The sequence below is a fragment of the Lissotriton helveticus genome, chromosome 5_1 (genome assembly GCF_964261635.1).
Source record: "Lissotriton helveticus chromosome 5_1, aLisHel1.1, whole genome shotgun sequence".
NCBI lineage: Eukaryota > Metazoa > Chordata > Amphibia > Caudata > Salamandridae > Lissotriton > Lissotriton helveticus.
In genome coordinates, this window is record NC_136065.1 from 1,485,250,367 (window position 1) to 1,485,273,152 (window position 22,786).

The 22,786-nt window shown below is 47.0% G+C and overlaps 1 protein-coding gene across 3 annotated transcripts in view; it reads left to right on the forward strand.

Moving 5' to 3' along the window:
• The window catches only part of IRF6 (interferon regulatory factor 6), a 482,736-nt gene that overhangs the window by 318,165 nt on the left and 141,785 nt on the right, over nt 1–22,786 (forward strand). For all 3 annotated transcript variants that reach the window (XM_078644486.1, XM_078644488.1, XM_078644487.1), the window contains exons 3-4: nt 13,015–13,222; nt 18,960–19,082. In XM_078644486.1, coding sequence (XP_078500612.1) covers nt 13,015–13,222; nt 18,960–19,082 — 331 coding nt within the window. The remainder of the gene's footprint in view (nt 1–13,014; nt 13,223–18,959; nt 19,083–22,786) is intronic.

Genomic DNA, 22,786 nt, shown 5'->3' on the forward strand with positions numbered 1-22,786 from the left:
TGCCCCATTGATGGATCCTGCTACGTGTGGCCAGCCATGCCTCCCTCGCCTCCTGTATGAGCTCCTGCTAATTAATTGTCTCTGTATGCAGTGAGACTCAGAGGATGGAATTCTGCAGCAACCTCTCATACTGACCCTCGAGTTAAAGTATTCGATCCTCCAAGTCTTTAACCGCATGTCTGGCCAAGTCCTTCTGCCCTTGTGATCTTCCCCTGTATGGTAGCTTTCTTAGCATAACCACAGTTACACTTCCCCACCGGGGAGTGTCCCTCAATGTGTACTGCCCGAGTCCGAAATGACAAGTTTAATGAAATAATCCAAGTGTTTTAAACAGCAGTGTTTCAACACATCCTTAATTGTAAGTTGAAATGATGTACTCTCAGTTAATTCATGAATAGTTCACATGATGCTTTTAAATCCATAATCTATAATGCAATGTACAGACGTGCGTTAGCCCCGATGCATTTCGGGCCGATAGACCGCCCTTCTTCAGGGAGTAAAATTCCTTATTGCATTAGAGTGTTAGTAATGCCGATCTTAGGAAGCCAGACTGTAGAGCTTGCACCCGTGTTGTGAGCTCTTCAGTCCGGCTTCCTGAGAACTGCATTGACCAGGGGCCCCAGCTGCACCACTGGAGACCACATGGTGGTGCAGGAGGGGGAATGGGGCCCCGTGCCAAGGCCCAGCCTTGGGGGTGGGGGATATATAGGCGGGTGTTGCCCCCAAAAGCCATCCTGCGTCCTCCGAAGGCGGCTCACTCAGCTCTCTTGCATAGGCGCCTGCCATCAGTCCTTCCCAGGCAGTTCCTGGTCCAGGCCTCAAGGGCACCCAGCCCCTCTCCCTGTTGGCAACAATGCAGGTTGTGTGGCTGCGCTGCAGTGTCTGGGCCAATGGTGTGGGATGTCAGCTGCCGGATAGGCTTGACCCGGGTCGGATGAGCCCAGGGTGCGTCGGTTTCACGCAGATGGGCCTGCATTGTAGAGCGGAGCTCACTCAGAGTGTGACCACCGTGTTCGCTGAGAATATCGCTGGACTTGTGCTTTTTTAACTTTGACTGCTCCATCACATGCACTACAAAAATCCATTGACCAGTAATCTCTCTGAGTTAAACAAATGGGTTACCCAGCACTACTTCAAGGGGGAGGGCATTTCTCAGGCATTTGGCATTGGCAGGTGACTGTATAATCCGGCTGAACCTGAAGGAGACCCATTTCATAGTCCCCATTTTTTTCTCCTTACCAACATTTCCTCCAGTGTGCCCAAGCGACCCAGGTGATTTTGTTCAGAGACTCCACAGGCCTCTAATCAGCTCTGTGGTCCTTCACCATATTTATATAGTAGGTGAAGAAATTCCTGAGGACACAGTGAGATCCACGTGATGGTTTATTTAAAAGAGAACGGCAGAAACACTTTCATATTACCAACCTCTCCTTACTTACAATAAGGGTACACCATCTAATACACACCTGATGACATATGATTTGCAGTTTTATGTGAAAATCCAAATGTTGGCTGGTCCACTAACCCCTGTCTGTCAAGACTGATCTTGATACTGAGCCCACTGTAAAGCATCACGTTTTACGTAATACATTGAATAATAGGTCTCACTGGTGTCTAGAAGGGGATATGATCTAAACCTCAAGATGCTGGGCATTGAAGAGTTGGATTTTATTGTTATTGTGTTTGTTTTTCTTTATTTTAAGTGCACGTTTTATTGTTGCCTAACAGAGTCTTGAACGTACATTATAGTGAGTGAGTGAGTGGCATCTTATAAAGCGCAACTTAGCCCAAGGGCATCAAGGCGCCTAAATGATGGTATTACTAGTAGTATGGGCTGAGGACATGATTACCGAAAGGCCTCTGTGAAGAATAATGTTTTTAGTGCTTTACGAAAAAGCAGAATGGAGGATTGTACTTTTAATTCGGGAGGAAGAGCATTCCACAACCTTGGAGCAAGGGAGGAAAAGGCCCTCCCACCCCACCTGGCTTTGAAGGCCTGGGGAACAGACAAGAGCTTTTTATTTCAGGAGCGGAGAGCTCTGGTAGGGGAATATGAGGACAAAAGGGACCTTATGCCTTCTGGGCTTGTGCCATACAAAGCCCCATGGGTAAGTATAGGATCTTAAAGGAGATCCTAGCCTGGATAGGTAGCCAATGTAAGTTCTTCCTGGCTAGAGAGGCTGAGGAGAATCTAGGGACTTCAAGGACAAACGTAGCTGCCGCATTCTGCACTATCTGAAGGCGCTGAATACGCTTTTTATTGGTGCCTGAGTAAAGCGCATTACAATAATCTAGTCTTGAGGAGCCAAGAGCCATAGTAACCTGCTTTCGAGCTTCTGGGGAGAGGTAGTGTGCGATCTTTCTCAAAATCCTGATGACACCACAGCAGGTGGAAACCGTCCTACTGACCTGAAGGTCAAAGGAGAGCGTGGAGTCTATCAGCACACCCAGGTTACGGGCAGATTTCGAAGGCTGAGGACAAGCACCCAGGGACGAAGGCCACCAGTCACTTGACCAAATGTCCTGATTGCCCCCAAATATCAGAACTTCGGTTTTCTCACCGTTTAACTTCAGGAAGTTGAGGATCATCCACTGAGAGACTGCCGCCATACAATTCCTGAAGTTAAGTGCGGAGATACTCGCTGATTGGGAGAGGGAGACCATAATCTGGGTGTCGTCGGTGTAGGACAGCACTTCCAGCCCAAAAGATCTAACCAACCTGGCAAGTGGGGCCACATAGATGTTAAAAAGTGTGGGGCTCAACGAGGAACCCTGAGGGACCCCACACTGCACAGGTTTAGCGGAAGAGAAAAACTCACCCACCTTGACCTTCTGTTCTCTACGATTAAGAAAAGAGGACAAGAGGCTCAGAGCTGGGCCCTCAACTCCCATCTCCCTAAGGCGAGTTACCAAGACAGAGGGAGACAGGGTATCGAAGGCAGCTGTCAAGTCGAGCAGGACCAGGAGGGTGGTCTGGCCCCTGTCGACTTTCAAACGAATGTTATTGACGACCACCGTAAGGGCGGACTCAGTGCTGTGGGCCCTTCAGAAGCCGTGCTGGGAAGGATCCAGCAGGCTAGAGGCGTCCAGAAAAGCGCTCAGGTGTTGATTAAGATATGCCTCATGCATCTTCGCTGGAGCGGGCAGCAGCGATACAGGGCGGAGATTCTTCAAAACTCCAGGGTCCAGTGAGGGCTTCTTCAGAAGCGGCTTGACAACCGCCATTTTCCAGGAGGATGGAAAAATACCTTCAGTAATTGCCGAGTTCATCACCTCTAACAGAGAAGGCAATAATACCTCCCTGCAAGCCTTCAAGATCTTAAGAGGACAGGGATCCAAGGGGGATCCAGATTTTACCTCCCTGCAAGCCTTCAAGATATTAAGAGGACAGGGATCCAAGGGGGATCCAGATTTTATTTTGTCGAAGAGTAGGTTTAGTTGTTCAGAGGTGAGAAGAGGGAAATTAATCAGGCTCCTGCTGGGGTCATTCCCCTGGTGTTCGATGGTGGAAGAAGCAGGGGAGAGAGGGGGTCCCAACTTGCGGTTAAGAGATTCAAGAGCGGTGTAAATACCCACAATTTTCATGTGGAAGAAGGTAGAGATAGTGTCACACAGCTCTTGAGAACCTATTATAGGATCCGGCGTTTGGAGATTGGAAAGGGATTCAACAATCTTGAACAATTCCCTAGGGGAATTGAGGCAGGCCGTCAGATTTTTAAAATTGGCCTTTTTTTTCTATAACCGCCGATTTATACTCTTTCAAAAGGCGTTTATGTTTTTCCTTCTCATTAGAGTCAAAACGTGTTCACCAAAGCCTCTCCTGTTTCCTACAGCCCTGCCTTAACAGCCTGAACGAATCGGAAAGGGTCTCTTTCTGGCAGAATAATGCTGTTTTATAGGGGCCAGAGAGTCCACTGCTCTCGCAATGGTTTTAGAGAATTCAAGGGCGACAGCATTGGTGTCCCTCCAGGTGGATGATCTAAAACTAGTCAAAAATGGAGCAAGTGTCTCATTGTTAATCGTCCTATAGTTTCTTCTCAATTCCCATTTCCTAAAATCAGGACGGGGGAATAGAGGAATGGTGAGTTTTGAGTTCCAAAGGAACGGCCATGTGGTCTGACCATGCTAAGGGAATGGGAGAGCCTATCCTTAATCTGGGGTCATTAGAAAAAACTCCATCCAGCGTATGGCCAGCTAGGTGGGTAGAAAAGTCCACAAGTTGCAGCAGACCACACGAGGCTAAGGAGTCTACAAGGGAAGACGTATCACAAGAGCTTGTATTTTCTAGATGAAAATGAAAGTCTCCCAGTATGGTGAGGTTAGGCCAGTCGATGAAAGGTTCTAGAATTTTCAGCAGGTCATAACTGAAAGCAGACCTAGGGCCCGGGGGCCTATAGAGCAGAAGGCCAGAAAAGGAAACTATGGGGGAAGAGTTTAAAGAAAAACACAAAACCTAAGTGTAAACATTAATAAAGACATCTTTTTTTTAAATGTTGGTTTCTCGAGAATATTCTCCTGATAGTCCACTTTGGTAGAGGTTCCATTTGTTAATAACAATTAGAGGATTTGGAGTTGTGACCAATGAGGAAAAGTCCAAACGTGTTCAGACAATTACTCTCCTGGGTTTGTGATTGACTCTTCCTCAGCCACTTTGAGACCACTTCTGTCAGTGGTAAAGTATGAATTTATTTGAGACACCTGGCAAGGATTGTGGGCTTGCTGTCTTAATCAGTTCAGACAGTTTTTGTGGGGCACTCCATTACAGTGTGTTCTTAAGGGAGAAGTTGCCTCATCTATCTAATGGCCTCATGCATTCTGAGCTAACGTCACTTTCTGATGATGCCATGATGGAATATCTATAGTTGCTGTACTACATTGAGGCTTGGTATGGGAGAGCCATTGTTGGCACCAGCCCAGACTAGTTAACTGAGTCACACACCTGTCGATGAGGGATGTGATGTGGAGATATTTCCAATGGAGGAAGGTGTTCATAATAAGAATAACTATAACTCCACATCAGTTACCTCGAGCTCCTGGTGCATTTTTTGTTGTTAATCCCTGATTGAGAGTGTCTTTGTAGTTGATGCAGCAACCATCTGTGGGGAACCAGGCCCTAAATGTTAACCAAACTAGGCAAGAATTTCTGGTATTTGTGCCATGACAAACTTATATCCGTTACAGGAGGGAATCTTCCATGGAGACACAATCTGATGGTGGACTGGAACTCCAGATATTTTGTGGACTCCAGTATCTAGATACTCTATCCTTAGATGTACTGGGAAGAAGATAGATCTCTATGCCTCCCAGTTAAATTGTCTGCTTCCAAGATACTTCATTTGTAGGACAGATCCTGACCCTCAGGCAGTGAGTGGATGCTTTACCTCATGACTGGTGGAAAGAAGGAACTAGTACTTCCATCTCAGAGTTGGATACTGTAAACGTTATACCATAAACTTGGAGGCAGGAATTTGGTCCTAAATCTTAGTCTCCGAGTTTTGTATGGATTCCTTTGAGGGAAGACGTGGTCAACACAATTGCTCGATTTCTAGCAGAAGGCTGTTGGGTGTGTGATCTTTAGGCATCTCTCTGCAATGTTTACTCTAGAAGGGGTGATATTTATCACTAAAAGGAAAACAAAATCAAACACGTTATATTCTATACCCTAGCATTCTAGACTCACCCAAATTGTGTATGGTGAAGTGTATGAAGACCCATTTACAATATAAGCAAACTCTACTAGCCAGGAGTTCAACCGTATGGGCAATTTCCTGGATGAAAACTGACTGTTTTGCTGAATTATACTGGATACAGTGTTTCCATTTTTAGAATCCATTCAGCCCTGGCAGCCTTGACCTCGAAAGTTTTTTTACTTGGAGTGTGACTGGAGGACTTTATGTGCGATCGGCTGGTCACCTGACTTCATTTTTAAAATGGCTTTTTGTAAGCTGATGCTGCTCCTTAGTGGTGACCAATTTTAAGGGAGATGTAGTTCGGTGTTTGTTCTTTGCTGATTTTTACTGTTGAGCATTTAAAGAAGGAAAGAATGCATAAACCTAGTATCTGAAAGAGGCACGTTAGTGATAGATTCCTTACCTTAGAATATCCCCAGGCGTCAGACTGGATCTGGATTTTTTTTGCGTAGCAGTACCCATGCGCGTCGGTAGGCGTTGTCCGCGGCTCCCCGTCAGTCGTCGGCGTCGTGGGTGGCGTGATTACGTCATCTGACGTCAGTTCTTTTTTCCGCGCCAGCAAACACTGACCCGGAAAAAGTGGTACCCTTAGTCTATTTTGACTAAACTTTTTCGATCATTTTTGATCTGCTTCGAAGTCTGTACTACTCAGACTGTGCCGGTAGGGATGCCCGGGTTCAAACCCTGTGCCGACTGCGACCGACTGATGTCGGTTATGGAGCCCCATCGCCAGTGTCTTCTTTGCCTAGGCCTCGACCATGACGACAAGGCCTGCTCCAACTGTCGAGCCCTGACGTCTAAGGCTCGGTGGGAGCGGTCCCGCAAGCGACTCGAGCTCCGGCAGTCGGCCCCGCGCCGCTCGAGGTCCCGGTCCGCGAGGAGGTCGAGGGACCAGTCGCGGGGTCGGAGCCACGATGGCTCTGGGCGTCGTCCACGGTCTTTGGGCTCCTCAGATAAGTACAAGAAGTCGAAGAACCGTCATCGCTCTTCTGACTCCCCCCGATTCTCGCGCGATGCGGCCGGGGGTTCGGGCGACACCACCCACGCGGCTAGAGCCGCAGGTGTCGCGGCCTGCATCATACCTGCCGGTCCCTTGGCAGAACGTGACGCCGGGGGAGATTGAGGACTTCCTCATGGTTGCTCGCTCCTCCGTCTGGTTCCGCTGCGCCTCCAAGCGGTTCCGACTGGGTCCCCACATGGGCCGGGTGTTCCGGCCCCGGCGACTTCGGTCCAGATGCGGCAGGGCCCCATTGGATCCGGTTCCGGGCCGCCGCCGGTCGACCTCGCCGGCCCCAAGGGTGTCACCCCCGTCGCCGTCCCAGGACGACGCCATCCCTGGTCCTGCCCTCGGTTCGGGTCCGGCGTCGGAGCGGCGCCTCTCTCGACGCCGATGGTTCTATTTCTATTTCTATGACCCTGCCCCATCCTTTGAGCCTGAGTACCAGGCGATGGGTGACTAGGGGGACCGGGAGAGGTCTGAGGACCCTCTGGCACGCGAGTGTCTGTATTCTACGGACTGGACAGGTGAGCTTGGGGATGCCAGTGGTCTGGACACTTCGCCCGACAATGGTTTTGTCTCCCCTCCTAGCGTGGCTACGGAGGAGGGGGCTGCCTATAGTGTGGTGCTGATGCGGGCGGCCAAGGCCTTGGGCCTTGATCCTTGAGCTCCCCGTCGCGGCCGTGAGGACTAACCTCCTCACTGAGGTCCTTAAACTGCAGGCAAGCTCGGCCGAGCCTCTGCTGCCGTTTAATGAGGCCCTATCAGACGTTCTTCTGGGCACTTGGTCCAAGCCCGCCACAGGTCAGCCTGTGGATAGGAACGTGGCAAGGCGCCACCGCCTGGCTCCGGACGACCCTTGCTTTCTGTCTACCCATCCCACTCCCGAGAGCCTGGTCATCCAGGCCTCTAATTCCCAGACTGCATTCCTGTCGGCTCCCCCCGACCGGGAATCCAAGAGGTAAGAGCAATACGGAAAGAGTATTCTCCTCCCAAAGTTTAGGATTGCGGTCAGACAATACCGCATGCCTCTTGGGCCGCTGCACCCTCTCTGTGGGATACGGTCGCGGACGTGCTGTCAGAATGCCTGGTGGAGGTCCGGGCTAAACTCTGCCAAGTCCTTGTGGAGGGTCGAGATGCGGCACGTTATTCCATCCGGTGTGGGCTGGACACTACTGACTAACTGGGCAGAGCGATGGCAACGACGGTGGAGATTCGTCACCACGCCTGGTTGAGATCCGCCAACTTCTTGGCTGATGTCCAAAACACACTTATGGACATGCCGTTTAATGGCCATCGCCTCTTTGGCGACAAGGCAGGCCATGCGCTTGAGCGCTTTAAGGACTCCAGGGCTACGGCCAAGTCCTTGGGCCTCTCGGCCCCGCGCCAGCAAACGGCTGCCTTTCGCTCCTTTTGTGGCCAAGGAAGGGGCGCCCCCACACGTTCTGCCAGCCACTGGCCGCAGACTACCATCCAGCGCGGTGGCGGACGTGGAAACCGCTGTGGCGGCGGTCGGGGACAACGGCGAGGCCAGTCCACTCCTACCCCTGCAGCATCCGCCTCAAAACCCTCCTAGTCCGTGCTTTCAGGACTATGTGACGCCAGTGGGGGGCAGGGTTAGCCATCACCACCACCACTGGCACACTGTCACTTCGGACAGGTGGGTGCTGCAAATCGTCCGAAGGGGCTACTCCCTGCCATTCGAGGCTTCACCCCCCACCCTCCCCAGCCATGTCACTGCAGTGCCACCGCGTGTCAGGGGATCACTTGAGACTTCTACAGGAGGAAGTTACGGCCCTCCTGGCCAAGGGGGCCATCGAGCGCGTTCCTGGGCCAGAAGTAGGGTGTGGTTGTTACTCCCACTACTTTCTGGTACCCAAGAAAGGCAAAGGGGGCCTACGCCCTATCTTGGACCTACGGAACTTCAATGGCTTCCTCCGGAAGGAGAAGTTCAAGATGCTTACATTGGCTCAGGTCTTAGCTGCCCTAGACCCTGGAGACTAGATGGTAGCGTTGGACTTGCAGGACGCTTATTTTCACATCCCCGTCCTGCCGGCCCACCGGCGTTACCTGCGGTTCACGGTAGGCCACGAGCACTTTCAGTTTACCGTGCTCCCCTTCGGCCTTACCAGCGCCACACGGGTGTTCACGAAAATGATGGCGGTGGTCGCAGCTCATCTGCGCAGGTTAGGGGTTTCAGTCCTCCCCTACCTCGACGACTGGTTGTTGAAGGCGGGCTCGCCCCAGACAGTCGTCAGCCACCTCCAGACTATGGCCGACCTCCTGCACCTGCTGGGGTTCTCCATCAATGTGCCAAAGTCACACCTGTGTCCCTCTTGAAAGCTCCTCTTCATAGGAGCGGTTCTAGATTCGGCGCAGTTTCGGGTTTATCCTCCCAAACAGCGGGTTCAGGATATTCAGGCTCAGATTCTGATCTTTCAGCCTTTATCCCGTTGACGCTGCGGCTTCTGGGGCTGATGGCCTCCTGCATCCTTCTGGTGCATCACGCCCGTTGGCGGATGCGGGCTCTGCAGTGGGACCTGAAGTTTCAGGGGGGCCAGCATCAGGGCAACTTGTCCGACCATGTCTTGATCTCGGAGGGCACTTCAAGACAGTTGCAGTGGTGGCTCACGGACCGCTATTGGGTCAGAGGCAGATCCCTCTCCCTACCCCAACCGGAGCACGTAGTTGTGACGGACGCGTCCCTCCAGGGCTGGGGTGGCCTCATGGGAGAGGAGGAGATCAGAGGCCTCTGGTCTCCGGCGGAGTCCCAGCTCCACATCAACCTTCTGGAGCTGCGGGCGATCCGACTTGCACTGAAGGCATTCCGCCCCTCTGTCCGGGGGAGTGTAGTGCAGGTGTTCATGGACAACACCACCGCCATGTGGTACTGCAACAAACAGGGCGGGGTGGGGTCGTGGACCCTATGCCAGGAGGCTCTGCGCCTTTGGCAGTGGCTGGAACATCAGGGCATGACCCTGGTGGTTCAACACCTGGCAGGTTCTCTGAATGCCAGGGCAGACCAGCTCAGCCGTCGGTGCATGATGGATCACGAATGGCGTCTGAACTCGGATGTGGCGCAAGGCGTCTTTCAGCAGTGGGGAGAGCCTTGTTTAGATGTATTCGCCACAGAAGAGAACGCGCAATGTCATCAGTTCTGCGCGTTGGAATTTCCAAGGCGGCACTGCACGGAGACGCTTTTCGTCACGAGTGGAGTTGCGGTCTATTGTACGCCTTTCCGCGTATACCACTTCTGCCCAGAGTGCTGAAGAAGATCGGGCGCGACTGGGCCCAGGTTATCCTTGTGGCCCCGGACTGGACCCGAAGATATTGGTATCAAGAGCTACTCAGCATATATGTCGATCCTCCGATTCATCTGCCTCTTCGGGAGGACCTTCTGTTGCAGCAGCAGGGGGCGGTCTTCCACCCGAACCTGTCCAGTCCCCACCTCCATGCTTGTAGATTGAGCGGCGACAGTTGAGGCCATTTGACTTGCCTCCTGAAGTCTGTAATGTCATTCAGGCAGCCAGGCGTCCCTCCACAAAGTCGGTATACGCCTGCAGGTGGAACAGATTTGTGACATGGTGCACAGCAAAGGCTGTGGATCCACTCTGCCCCCCTTTCTGAGGTTCTCCTCTTCTTTCTTTCTCTTGCCCAGCAGGGCTCTGCTCTGGCACTATCAAGGGCTAAAAAAAGGGGATGATGGACGGAGCGTTTGAACAAATCAAACACTCACCCCCAGTCAACTGATCTGGGTTTAATCCATCACCATTCTTTAGCCCACTCTGCCACCCCAGTTCAGACATGGCTCTATGCAAATCAGTCTGACCCTGTGCCTCATGGGAACAGTCCAGCCCGAACTGCCAAGCCATGTCTTCCCTGGACCGGAAACAAGCATCCTGGGACCGGTTTCGGATTCATAATCCTCATCAGCCAGGCTATCTTGAATCCAGTGGCCAAGTGAACAAGGGACTCACGTCTGAGCATACCCTGCCACACTTAGGGCGAACAAAGCGATACAAAAGGGGATGATGGACGGAGCGTTTGAACAAATCAAACACTCACCCTCAGTCAACTGATCTGGGTTTAATCCATCACCATTCTTTAGTTCACTCAGCCACCCCAGTTCAGACATGGCTATATGCAAATCAGTCTGACCCTGTGCCTCATGGGAACAGTCCAGCCCGAACTGCCAAACCATGTCTTCCCTGGACCGGAAACAAGCATCCTGGGACCGGTTTCGGATTCATAATCCTCATCAGCCAGGCTATCTTGAATCCGGTCCCAGGATGCTTGTTTCCGGTCCAGGGAAGACATGGTTTGGCAGTTCGGGCTGGACTGTTCCCATGAGGCACAGGGTCAGACTGATTTGCATATAGCCATGTCTGAACTGGGGTGGCTGAGTGAACTAAAGAATGGTGATGGATTAAACCCAGATCAGTTGACTGGGGGTGAGTGTTTGATTTGTTCAAACGCTCCGTCCATCATCCCCTTTTGTATCACTATCAAGGGCTACCTTTCTGCACTTTCCGCCTTCTTAAGGCTACCTGATCAGCCATCTTTGTTCAAGTCCCCAATTGTAAATAGGTTTTTGAAGGGCATCACACACATGTTCCCTCCTGTTCCATTTGTGATGCCTCAGTGGGACTTGAACCTTGTACTTACTTATCTGATGTGCGCTACCTTTGAGCCACTTCATAACTGTCCTCTCCGCCTTCTTACTCTGAAGACTGCTTTCCTGGTTGCCATCACCTCTGCCAGGAGAGTGAGTGAGCTCCAGGCTCTTTCTTCCAAACCGCCTTTCCTTTCTGTCCATCCGGACAAGGTTGTGTTGCGGACAAGACCCTCTTTCCTGCCCAAGGTAGGCACAGCCTTCCACATCGGGCAGTCCATCACCTTGCCCACTTTCTTTCCGCATCCATCGAAAGAGGAAGATAGGCTCCACCGTCTGGACCCAAAACGTGCGCTCTCATACTATCTGGATCGCACACGCCAGTTCCGGGTGGATGACCAACTCTTTGTTGGTTACGTGGGCGCTAAGAAGGGACGGGCGGTGCACAAACGGACCATCTCTCGGTGGATCGTGTTGTGCATCCAGGCACGCTACGCTTTGGCTAAAAGAGAACCTCCTGTTGGGCTGAGGGCTCATTCCACTCGGGCCATGGCGACTACTACTGCCCTGGGCCGGGGAGTCCCCTTGCAGGACATTTATCAGGCAGCTACGTGGGCCTTGCTGCACACGTTTGCAAGACACTACTGCCTAGACAGCCAAGTCCAGAGGGATGGCTTATTTGGCCGTTCCGTCCTCCAGGACTTTCTGGTGTGATTATTGGTTTGCAGACCCCCCCACCGGGGTTGGTATTGCTGGGTTATCTATTCTAAGGTAAGGAATCTATCATTAATGTGTCTCTTTCAGATGCACAAATTACTACTTGTGTAACGATATATCTGTAAGAGACATTAGTTAGTGATAGATTCCTTACCGACCCACCCATCCTCCCCGTTCTGCGAACCGATATCTAGGGTTAAGGTCATCACCTTTCAGGGCCCTAGTTTCATGGCACCAGTGTTGGTTTTTATCATGGCTCTGCGTTTCTGGCGCGGAAAAGCTGTGTATAAGAACTGACTTCAGCACTCGAAGGCGGCATCTAAATACTCCGATGACGTCATCACGGCGCCCACGACGCCGACAACGGACACGGAGCCGCGGACGACGCCTACAGACGCGCATGGGTACAACTACGCAAAAAAATTCCAGATCCAGTCTGTCGCCTGGGGATATTCTAAGGTAAGGAATCTATCACTAACTAATGTCTCTTACAGAAATATCGTTACACAAGTAGTAACTTGTGCCTCTGGTCCGGGCCTAGAATTAGTTCATATTATGTTGCATTGATTTGGTCATTTTTTATTTGCAATCACAGTTTAGCAAGTCTTTACAAAGTATAATTTCTAAAAACATTGATTCAAGGAGATCAAATAAAGATGTAGGTTGATTGAGTTATTTGAAAGTTGTTGTACCAGTAGCTTTAAAATTCTCGACTGACCCATTCTCAAGTATATTGTAAATCCAATATCATGAAATCTGTCTTTTCTGTATTCAGATTTAGCCAATTTGATTGAATTCAGATACCTTGATTGTGGTCAGCTATAGTCATTCCAACAAATGCACAATTATTGATGTTTTTTTTAAAGCAAACAGATGCTTATTTTATTGATATGGAAAGTTCATTGCGAATTTTGTAGATTTGTTGGCGATTATTTTATTATGGTTTTTGGAAGTAATAGCTGTTACATAGCCTTACTAATTCTATATGTGTTTTTCAGGCCTGGGCAGTAGAAACTGGGAAATATCAAGAAGGCGTAGATGATCCAGACCCTGCCAAGTGGAAAGCACAGCTACGATGTGCACTCAATAAGAGCCGGGAGTTCAAGTTGATGTACGACGGCACCAAGGAGGTGCCAATGAACCCTATCAAAATATACGAAGTGTGTGACATCCCACTATCCCAAGGAGGAGCGATCAGTAACCCAGGTAAGAGGCTTGCCATTACAGGTACCTCTCGAGCATCTCTCCACGATGATCAACGGTGTGCTTGTCCTTAGTGGGGAATAGGGTAGCTGAGCCTTAGTAATGTGTATATTTGAATTCTCTTTGTTTCTGCTTTATTTTCGGTCAATTTCACTTAACCTTCCAGGTTTTCTTTCGATTTGTAAGCAGGTTACTGGTTTAAGGCATGGAAAAATAGTCATTTGCGTGGTGCAAAAGCATTTGGTGGCTTGGATAAGGTTTAATTTGAATGAGTGTCTTGAAGTTAAACATCTGATAAAATCACAGTCTACACCACATATCCTTTCTTTTTCCTTCTTTCTTATTTTCTGGGATAAGACTGATTTTGCAGAAGTGGTAATGGTTAAATGGAAGAGTTCCCTTAAATGGGCCTTTCCCCCCCTATATATATTGCACCACTTTTTAGAAACCCACTCTTAATCTTTCTTTTGGACAATATTATCATGACCTTAGCATGGTCCATCTTTGAGACACTATACTGGTCATCATTCTATGTAGATAGCTAATCTGCATTTTCCTACTAGACACGTTTTAAAGAAAAGTGCTGATTGGGGATGTCTTATGTGCTCACATTTTGCGTTTATAGAATTAGGAGCCAGATTTACCAGGTTTAGCATCAGCTGCACTTTCAGTCCGACCTGTGAAGTAAAGCTACTAATGAAAAACCGGATTCCTAATCCTTCTGAATGCCTAATGGTAAAACAGTTCTCCATTACCAACAGCAGGTCCTCTTGTCTTTATAGTGAAAGTCAATTACAAAATGTGAACCAAAGAAATAAAAAGCTGTGTTAGGTAAACTTGGAACTCCACATTATCCATTTTTGTATGTACACCCATGTAATTTCTTTCAGACAATGCCACGTAATCCCAAATGCATTTTATAGCGCTAGCAAGCTACCCCAGATGAGAGTTTAACCACTTTTCGACTGGTAGTACACTGCTCTGGAACCATTAGTATAGGGAAATATGAAATTAATTTGAGTGGTGGACATGTGAGTCTGTTATTTGGATTGCAAAAGATAGTGGGTGTATAGAAGAGGGGTGGGGTCTAGAAAGTGTTTATTTGGAGATCATGGCAGTTTAGGAGGAGGATGAGTAAAGGAGAGCTGGAGGGGTGAAGTCTCTGGAAGTGGGTATGGGAGAAAGATGAGATTTTGGATGAGTGTAGGAGGGATACATGAGAGAATGATCTAGAAAGGCTTGTTTGGGAGACTTGAATAGTAAGAGGTTTGAGATGATGCAAGGAGTAGGACAGGTGGGAAGAGTCTAGAAAGGGTTGTTTTTGGGGATCCTAGTAGTAGAATGAGGTTTGGGATGAGTCAGAGTGGAGGTAGAGGAAATATTGCAAGAGGTATGGGATGCGAAATAGGGTAATGCATTGGGAAGTGTTAGAACTGGGGTCTCTAGTTGGCTGAGGCAGTTACCTTAGGCCAAATAGGGACCCTTGCTTCTAGTCAGGGAAAGGAGGGACACCCTCAAAGTAATCGCTCTTCACCCCTTCTATTTCTATAATTAATTTTATTCTGTGTGCCTAAAGGAGAAAAAAAGTGGGTCGTTCAGTGTCTTGATTGTAGCCAGTACGTATGAGGGATGGCAGCATTCCTCTATGTAGAGCCTTATATTCTTATTCGTTAAACATTAGCAGTAGCTACAAAACACCTTGTGAATGAGACTGGGCAGAGTGACATGGGTAGCAAGTGTGTCAAGCGGTTAATATTGAAACCGCTTAATCTGCCCGACAGCCCACAGCGGCGGGACACCTCGCCTGAGGTAGCAGCGTGCTTTACAAATGCTGGTATCATTATTATTAAGTAAATAACTAAACATGCATTGGCAAAGCCAATAGGAATCGCCCTATCAAAAGTTATTGGCTTTGGCTTCGTCAATTTCTTTTAGCTGTGCAACTTTGCTTTGAAACAAAGACAGCACCCTTCTTTTTCAGTTACTTAATGTGAACGTAGCAGTTCAGTGATTTGGATACTTATCGGTGACGCTGAAATTATTCTAAATTGTAGTGTTTGTAGCTCGCAGCATGACTGTCATAAAAAGTGGTTCAGTGATTTTTACCAGGAATTTGTTTTGGCTTCAAATGAGACATAACAGCTCTTCAAATGATCTAAATGGATTCCAACAGTGTGCATGGGAGAGCAGCACAATCCTCGTGGTATGTGAGGGTCAGATGTTTTATGCTTGCTAGAGGCTTCCAGTAGCCTGTGGAGGCTGGCATGTGTGTCCACCAGTTTGGTTGCTTGATGCTGTACTGGTAGTTGGGTGGAGCAGTTAACATGCTAAAACTGGCATGGATATTTCATGCATATACTTTTGCAATGTGGTGTTTATCTTTAACACATTGTGCGCGTAATACAAACATGTATATATTTCAAAGTAAATGGAGTTAGTCCACAAGTTAAACACAGTCACACTTAAAGGAGGAACTCTATTTGGTGAAGGTTGGCATCTCAGCATGAGCACAACTACTGCGCAGTAAGTGGAAAATGAAGAGGTCAAGTAGGACAAGTTAAAAACGCATGTCTGGGTGCAAAAAGGCTTGCGCCAACTTCTAAAAATGAGCATCGTGCACAGAACTTTAGCAAATTTCAGTAAGTGCAGTTGTATTGTAAGCTAAACGGATGGACATTTGTCTCCAAAGGGGGTGCTCTGCATCTTAAAGTAAAACACCTTACTGTAATGATAAACGCCGAATGACAAACTCCAAAGAAAGAGGCATTGTATGGTTGAGACGTTTTGACACACCAGTACAGTAACTAAAGTTTAACAAATGTAATGGTACGATTGATAACCGAGAAAACTTTATTTTCTTTCTCTTTCTCTCTCTCTCTGCTGGTATGTCAATGGTGATTTAGCCCTTTGAATTATCAGCTAGAAGAACTCTTAATGAAAGCTTTCATTGCTAATGCGCGTGCTGAATATGTTCTAATATGACTCACGGATGCCCTGCTGTTGGCTCTGCTGCACTCGTGTGATAAAAGGAAGAATGGAACGGCCTGTGCGCGCTTTGGGACCATCCAGTAAAGTGATGGTCACTTGGTCCCTCTGCAGTGTTACGAGTGACCCAGAGTTTTCCTGTCTTGGCTTATGCCTTAATAACTAGGGTGGTCCCGGAGTTTGTGAGCACGCAGCCCATTTCATTTCGCGTATTGTGAGTAAATGAACAGTCACAGACTTTAAAAAAATGTCCCCCCCCCACCCTGATGGATGGAGCGCCCCCCAGTCACAGTTCCGGGTTGAATTCATCATCGTTCTTTAGCTTAATTCGCCAGCCCAGTTCAGACCCAACATAGGAAAATCTGTCTTGACCCTGTTCCTCATGGGAACAGTCCAGCCTGAACTGCCAAGCCAGGTCTTCCCTGGACTGTAAACCAGCATCCTGGGACCGGTTTCCGGATAACACCCCTCATCAGCCAGGCTAGCTTGAATACAGTGACAAAGTGAGCAAGGGACCTACGTCTGGACATACCAAACCAAATTAGGGCAAACAAAGGAAAGACAATGAGATAATGACGGCGCGCTGAAACTTTTCAGACACTCACACCCAGTCATGGTTTTTTATAGTCCAGGGAAGACCTGGCTTGGGAGTTCAGGCTGGACTGTTCCCATGAAGAACAGGGTTAAGACTGATTTGCATATGGGTGGGTCTGAACTGGGGTGGCAAAGAGAGCTAAAGGACGACGATGGATTCAACCCAGAACTGTGACTGGGGTTGAGTGTCCTCGAACTGCATGTGAGTGTGTTAGAAATGCTTTATAAGTGCACCAAATGACTAGATTGTTTACTTTGTAAAGTTGCTGTTGGCAAAAGAATGGACACACTGTTCTAAACAATTATTCTACCCTGTGCTTTACTGCCACAAACATGGCTACATTAGGAGCGCCAACTATAGCAGTTTGCGTTGGTCTCATAAGGCTAGGTTGGGGAAGGCATTCAAAATGCTACTGCTGTTCAATGTGTTTAGGTGCCTCGGCCCCAAAGCTAACACTCATTATGTTTCCTGGTTTCAAGCCATGATGCCCATGTAAAGCAGACTCCTCTGTAGATTAAATTCTTTGAATCTTTGCAGGTCTAAACCTGGATAGGCAAACGTAGCTCAAACATACACCAAACTCCTTGCTTAGCTCATTGACTTAAATGCGCTGAAAGACCCACATGGAAAGTGACACTTTTCCGGATGCATGTGTAGTAATGCTCTTTTTTGGAAGCTTGAGAGTACTGCAATAGGCTGTGTAAACCATATGGATGGTCACTGAAGCCACCCCTTCATCTTTTTAACCCCAATCCTGTAGCTTTGTACAGGAAGTCTTTCCACATGTTATCTTTTGAAGCAGTCCGGGCAAATATCCCATGCCTGACAATGGACCTCTTTGGCAGTATGTGTAAAAATGCATCATTCAGGTCCAACTTTGCCATCAATTCATAAGAACCAAAATATTGAAATACTAAAAGTTGATTACATGATCAGAAGTCTTGTTTTTCTTTTTAACCAGGAAGATGTCAAGAACTTGTTGGGCTGAAGATTGGAAGAATCAGGTGTTCTTTTTTTTAGCGAACTGATTCCGCTTACCCAACCAAATTTGCTACTGCTCCTGATAACTGCAACGGAGGAAGTCAAATGGGAGGAGCATAGAACTCTGTGTAAAGCTCTGCTTTGGCTATAGTGCCCAGTAATCTAAATAAATGTTCATCAAATTGTGAAGAAACTGAGATAAGTGCTATACTCTTTTTACAGAGGAAGAAGATGGAACGCTTACCTTTGACAGGCGTAGTTCTGCTGTGGCCTCTCAATCTGTAATTGTGGAAGCCTCTTCCCCTCTTTTGAAAGAATATTGATGGTCGGTCCTGATAACATCCATAGGATATGGTTAAAACTAGATTAAGAGCAGAGAATGGCCTGCAACAGAGCACTGACTTCTATCACCCCTAACAAGAACTTTGCTGGGAGAAATCCACATGGAGAAGATTGGGCCTCATTGGAGAGACAATGATTCAATATACTTGCCTATTTGTTTAGAGGACTAGTTTCTATAGACCACTTTTTGAGTTAATTCTGCTGACACTAGACTTTCCAATAACTTATCCTGTTTATAAAAATACCTAATCTTACCTTGAGAGACGAACTACTTGCCAATGCTGTGAAGAAAATAATTTCAATCTTCTGCTGGTTTGTCTTGAAATGAAGACCCTTTTTGCAGCGATCAGTGTTTTCTCGTCAGACCAGCTCCAGGATGTACTTGGAGTCCACCCACTTACTCAATCCAATGCATTGACTAATCTAGCATCCTGTTGTTTTCCCGTATAAACACAACTGCTACTTTTGTTTTAATTGATTGAATACTGGTCAATAACTCCTTTTGGTGGGCTTGATGTGACAGTTATGATGCTGCCTTGCTCTTCTACCAGGATAGAGATAATAGACTTATAGAGGCTATTACAGTTGATAGGCTCTGCTATGTTAATACTGGCTTCATACTATCCTTTTAGGCTACCAAATATTATTCCCAGATTTACAGAGCAATGGCTGTCTTGGCTGTGGAAAACTATTAATTGTTAATATCTCTCTCCTTTATTTGAATGAAAAGTACTTTACTCTACTTCAAGCCCACACACAGTCATCAGTGTCTCCTTGTCTCATACCACTGATCGAACTCATCTCTAAACTATTTGGTTTCACATCTTTCTGTTACAGGCTCCACTGGATCTGCGCCATGGGATGAAAAAGATGATTTCGACGATGATGAGGAAGATGAGTTAAATCAGTCTCAGCCTCATGTCGCTATACAGGATTCTTTTCCATGTCTCAATATCAACGGTCAGTAAGAATATATTTTTAGACTTTGATATATTTTTGATTCAAATGTAACCTCTATAATGCACTTGAATTGATATTCTTCAAAGGAGCTAATTTAACCTAAGTTGTCTAATCTTTATAAACAAGTTACCTTTCATTTTTCAACAAAAAGCTGGAGAAAGAAGCAAGTACAAATTGCAAGTCTGATCTGCGAGGCTTAGCAGAAACGTGTGTAATACTCCGATTCATTAAGAAAACGTCTTTATTTTTCTATATCTGCATGAGGTATGACCCTTGAAAATAAGTCTTAAGCAGAACCACCAAGTATTTGGGGTTGAGTTGACTACATCGGCAGGCATACTGCTATCCATTTCTGGCTTTCCAGCTAAAAGTACTTAGCACGAGAAAACATTTTTTTTTACTTTCTTTGGCAAACATGACCCAAAAAGTCAGCCCAAGAATTCAAAGAGCTGTGGCTGATACACCAAGACCGGATAAAGGTACTCCAATTAATAAAGAGCCTCATGTCAACTCTTTGTAGTTGTTTTGAATTATAGCGATGCACTTGTCAAAGAATTTGAAATTGTTCCATGACAATTAACAACAATTACCCCATGGCAGTCCTTCTCACCTAATAGTCTTCCCTATATTGAGTGTTCACCATAGAATGGCACTGAGAAAGTTAGATGAAAATCCTCAGTATTACTAATCCCGCCTTGTCCGTGGGTACACATTTGCCCTAATGGAAACAGCTTAGAATACACATGTAAATGTATTTTCCATCCTTTGTAGGAAGCAACAAAGTGCTGTGCAGAGCTTAAGGACTGGTTAGGTTTCACGTCAACGTAAAAAAGAGAACACAGCCATTAAAACAAAACATGGAGAAGGTGGGAAGCCTACACTTTTACGGCCATTGACAGGAGGAGCTAAATATATTGGTGTTAATTGCAAAGCCATTCTATACAGATGCTTTCTAGAGATAATTGCATTTTTGCTAAGTTGATGGAGCATTCCTCCTTAGAGAATTTGCATATGCACGGCTTCTGTGGTTGAGGTTTCTTGTGTTTAGATTGCCATGAGCACTGCACCTTTTCTACTGCAGAGTATAACATATTTTCCATTTCTCCAGGACGGAATATTTTTAATGATTCACATTTTCATGTTTATCCACTTCAGGCTTGGAATCCTCAGTAAATATATTAGTGTAAACATGTCATAAATATAATCAGAGCTCCCAAAAATGGGTATTTTTCTACTTCGCTTACATTAGTCAGACACCCCTCACCTTCAGTGATCCCACCAAAGGTTCTCGTGATGAAGTGTGTGTTACCAGAGACTGCTTTTGACCTGCTCTTCATTGGGAGTATTGAAATAATTTTTTTTCTCGAGCCAAAAAAAGTAGAAAACCTTGTTCCACACACGTGCATACAGTGGGCAAAGCAACATTTCTCATGATAACCCACATTTGTTATATGCATATTGCCTCTGTCCTCACCTTGATGTGCAAGATTGTTAGATCTGCCAATCATTTCCTCGGGCACAAGAAGGGAATAGGCTATTAGAGCAATGTATTTTGAATTTGATTATGTGGTGCAAAGGGCTGGGGAATGCATAGGAAAGCTTGAAGCATCCCCTCGCCTTTGGAGGAGATAAATGGAGAAAGGATCAGCGACTAAATATCGAGGGACAAAATATCACGTCCTGATCTACAAGCAGGTAAGTACTAAAATATTGAGTACAAAATATCGATGTTTGAAATATAGTTAACTAAAATATCGAGTTTTTTAAATGTATTAAAAATAATATAAAAGTAATTAAATAATAAACACAATTAAATAAAACCTAGGTAAAATAATATAAAAAAGCTTAATGTAAAAATAATAAATGTAATATTATAAAATATGAATTATTTTTAACATATATTTACTTAATATAAAATAAGTATTAATCTTAATTATAACATATTTAAAACATTATTAAATATATATATACATATATATATATATATATATATATATATATATATATATATATATATATATATATCCTACTGGCAGTCGCCAGTAGGTAGTTATAGTTGGGACCTATTTTCATAGGAAATCTGCAACATTCTATTCCCAATAACTTTGGCGCTGATTGACGAATCTTCACGAAATTTTTAAAACTTATGGCCCGCTCCTATCCAGTGATTCGTCAAGCGGGGGCAGAGTAAAAAGGGGGTCCCAAAACGTGTTTTCCTCATGCAATTTCCCATAGGAAACTTTAGCCGCAGCTACAGCCTGAACTGCTGAACAGCATTACACCAAATTTGGCAAAGAGGTAGCCCTTGGTTTAGAAAGGTGCCTTTTTGTTATCCGTTCAGTAGTTGTGGAGAATATCAAAAGTAAAATCACATATATATCTCCATGGCCGCGCAGGATCTGCGCACCATCCGATGACAAGCTGTATGCTAATTTGCTGTCAATACTCCAACCCAGGAAGTGTTGGCAGCCAACTTGTGCCTCCGTAGAACTGAGGGACAAGAAAACAGTAAAACAAATGTTCAAAACGCAAAAAGGGGACAGGGTAGAAATACCTTGACCCCCTAGGCCTGCTTAGGGGGTCCCACAAGGATCACCAGGGCCCCCCCAAAAGGTTTTTTAAAATGGTCAAAATCCGCACAGGGTTCGTAGATCCTGCAGATGAAAAAAAAAATGTAGTGTGGCCTCCCGTGCTTCGTTAATATTCAGCCCCAGGGTGGGTCAAATCCCGGGGGCAATGTAAGAATTGGATGGGGCGCCCAAAAGGGTCCCCCAGCTCCAGGGACCGCCACCCCCATGAGCTTTATAAAAAATGTGCGGGGGCTCAACCCCCCCCCAGCCCCAGGGTCTGCCAATCTGCTCTCTTTCAAAATGCAAGCCAAATTGCTTTTCCACACGGGGAGCTGCATCTTAGCAGCTCCCATGTGGAAAAGTAATGCCGGCTACCGCAGGAAACGAGGAGCCAGTGGGACAGTGGGGGGATTTGGCCCCTCCCACGGTCCCCACCTGAGATGTTAGTGGCCCGGGAGGGGGGCCACGTGGCACCACTCAAATATTTAAAAAAAATCCCCCGGGGCCATAAATGGCCTAAGGAGGGGGAAAGGTAGCGCCCCTCCAAAAAGAAAAAACATTTAAAAAATGGCCATGCCCCAGGGGACTGGGGTCCCCGGGGCAGTTTATGGTCTCAGGAGGGGTGGGCACGTGGCCCCCTTCCCAGTTTTTGTATTAATAAAAAAAATTGGGGGAAGGCCCTGGCTGATGGGGTCCCCAGGGCCAAGAATAATAGGAAAAGAAGGGGAGCCACACAGCCCCCCCTTCTTAAAAAATAAAACAAAGACCGTCATCGCGCTGGAGGCCACGCCCCCTCCTTTCAGCACTCTGTGAAAGCGCCCCCTGGCGCGTTTGCATATGGGGAACGAATTCACCTTGAATACTGGGGGTCCCTGGGGGCCAACTAGCTCACCAGGAACCTCCAGTATGCGCCAGGGGGCTGCGTTCCAGAGAGGTGTTCACTCCAGTATGCGCCAGGGGGCTGCGTTGCAGAGAGGTGTTCTGAAGCCAAGCCCCTTTTTACACCTCTCTGCAACGCAGCTCTATGGCGCTTAATGGAGGTAGCTGGTGGGCTAGTTGTTCCTCAGGGACCCTCTGGATTCAATGGGACTTAATTCCCCAATTTAAAATGCTCCACGGGGTGCGTTTGCACAG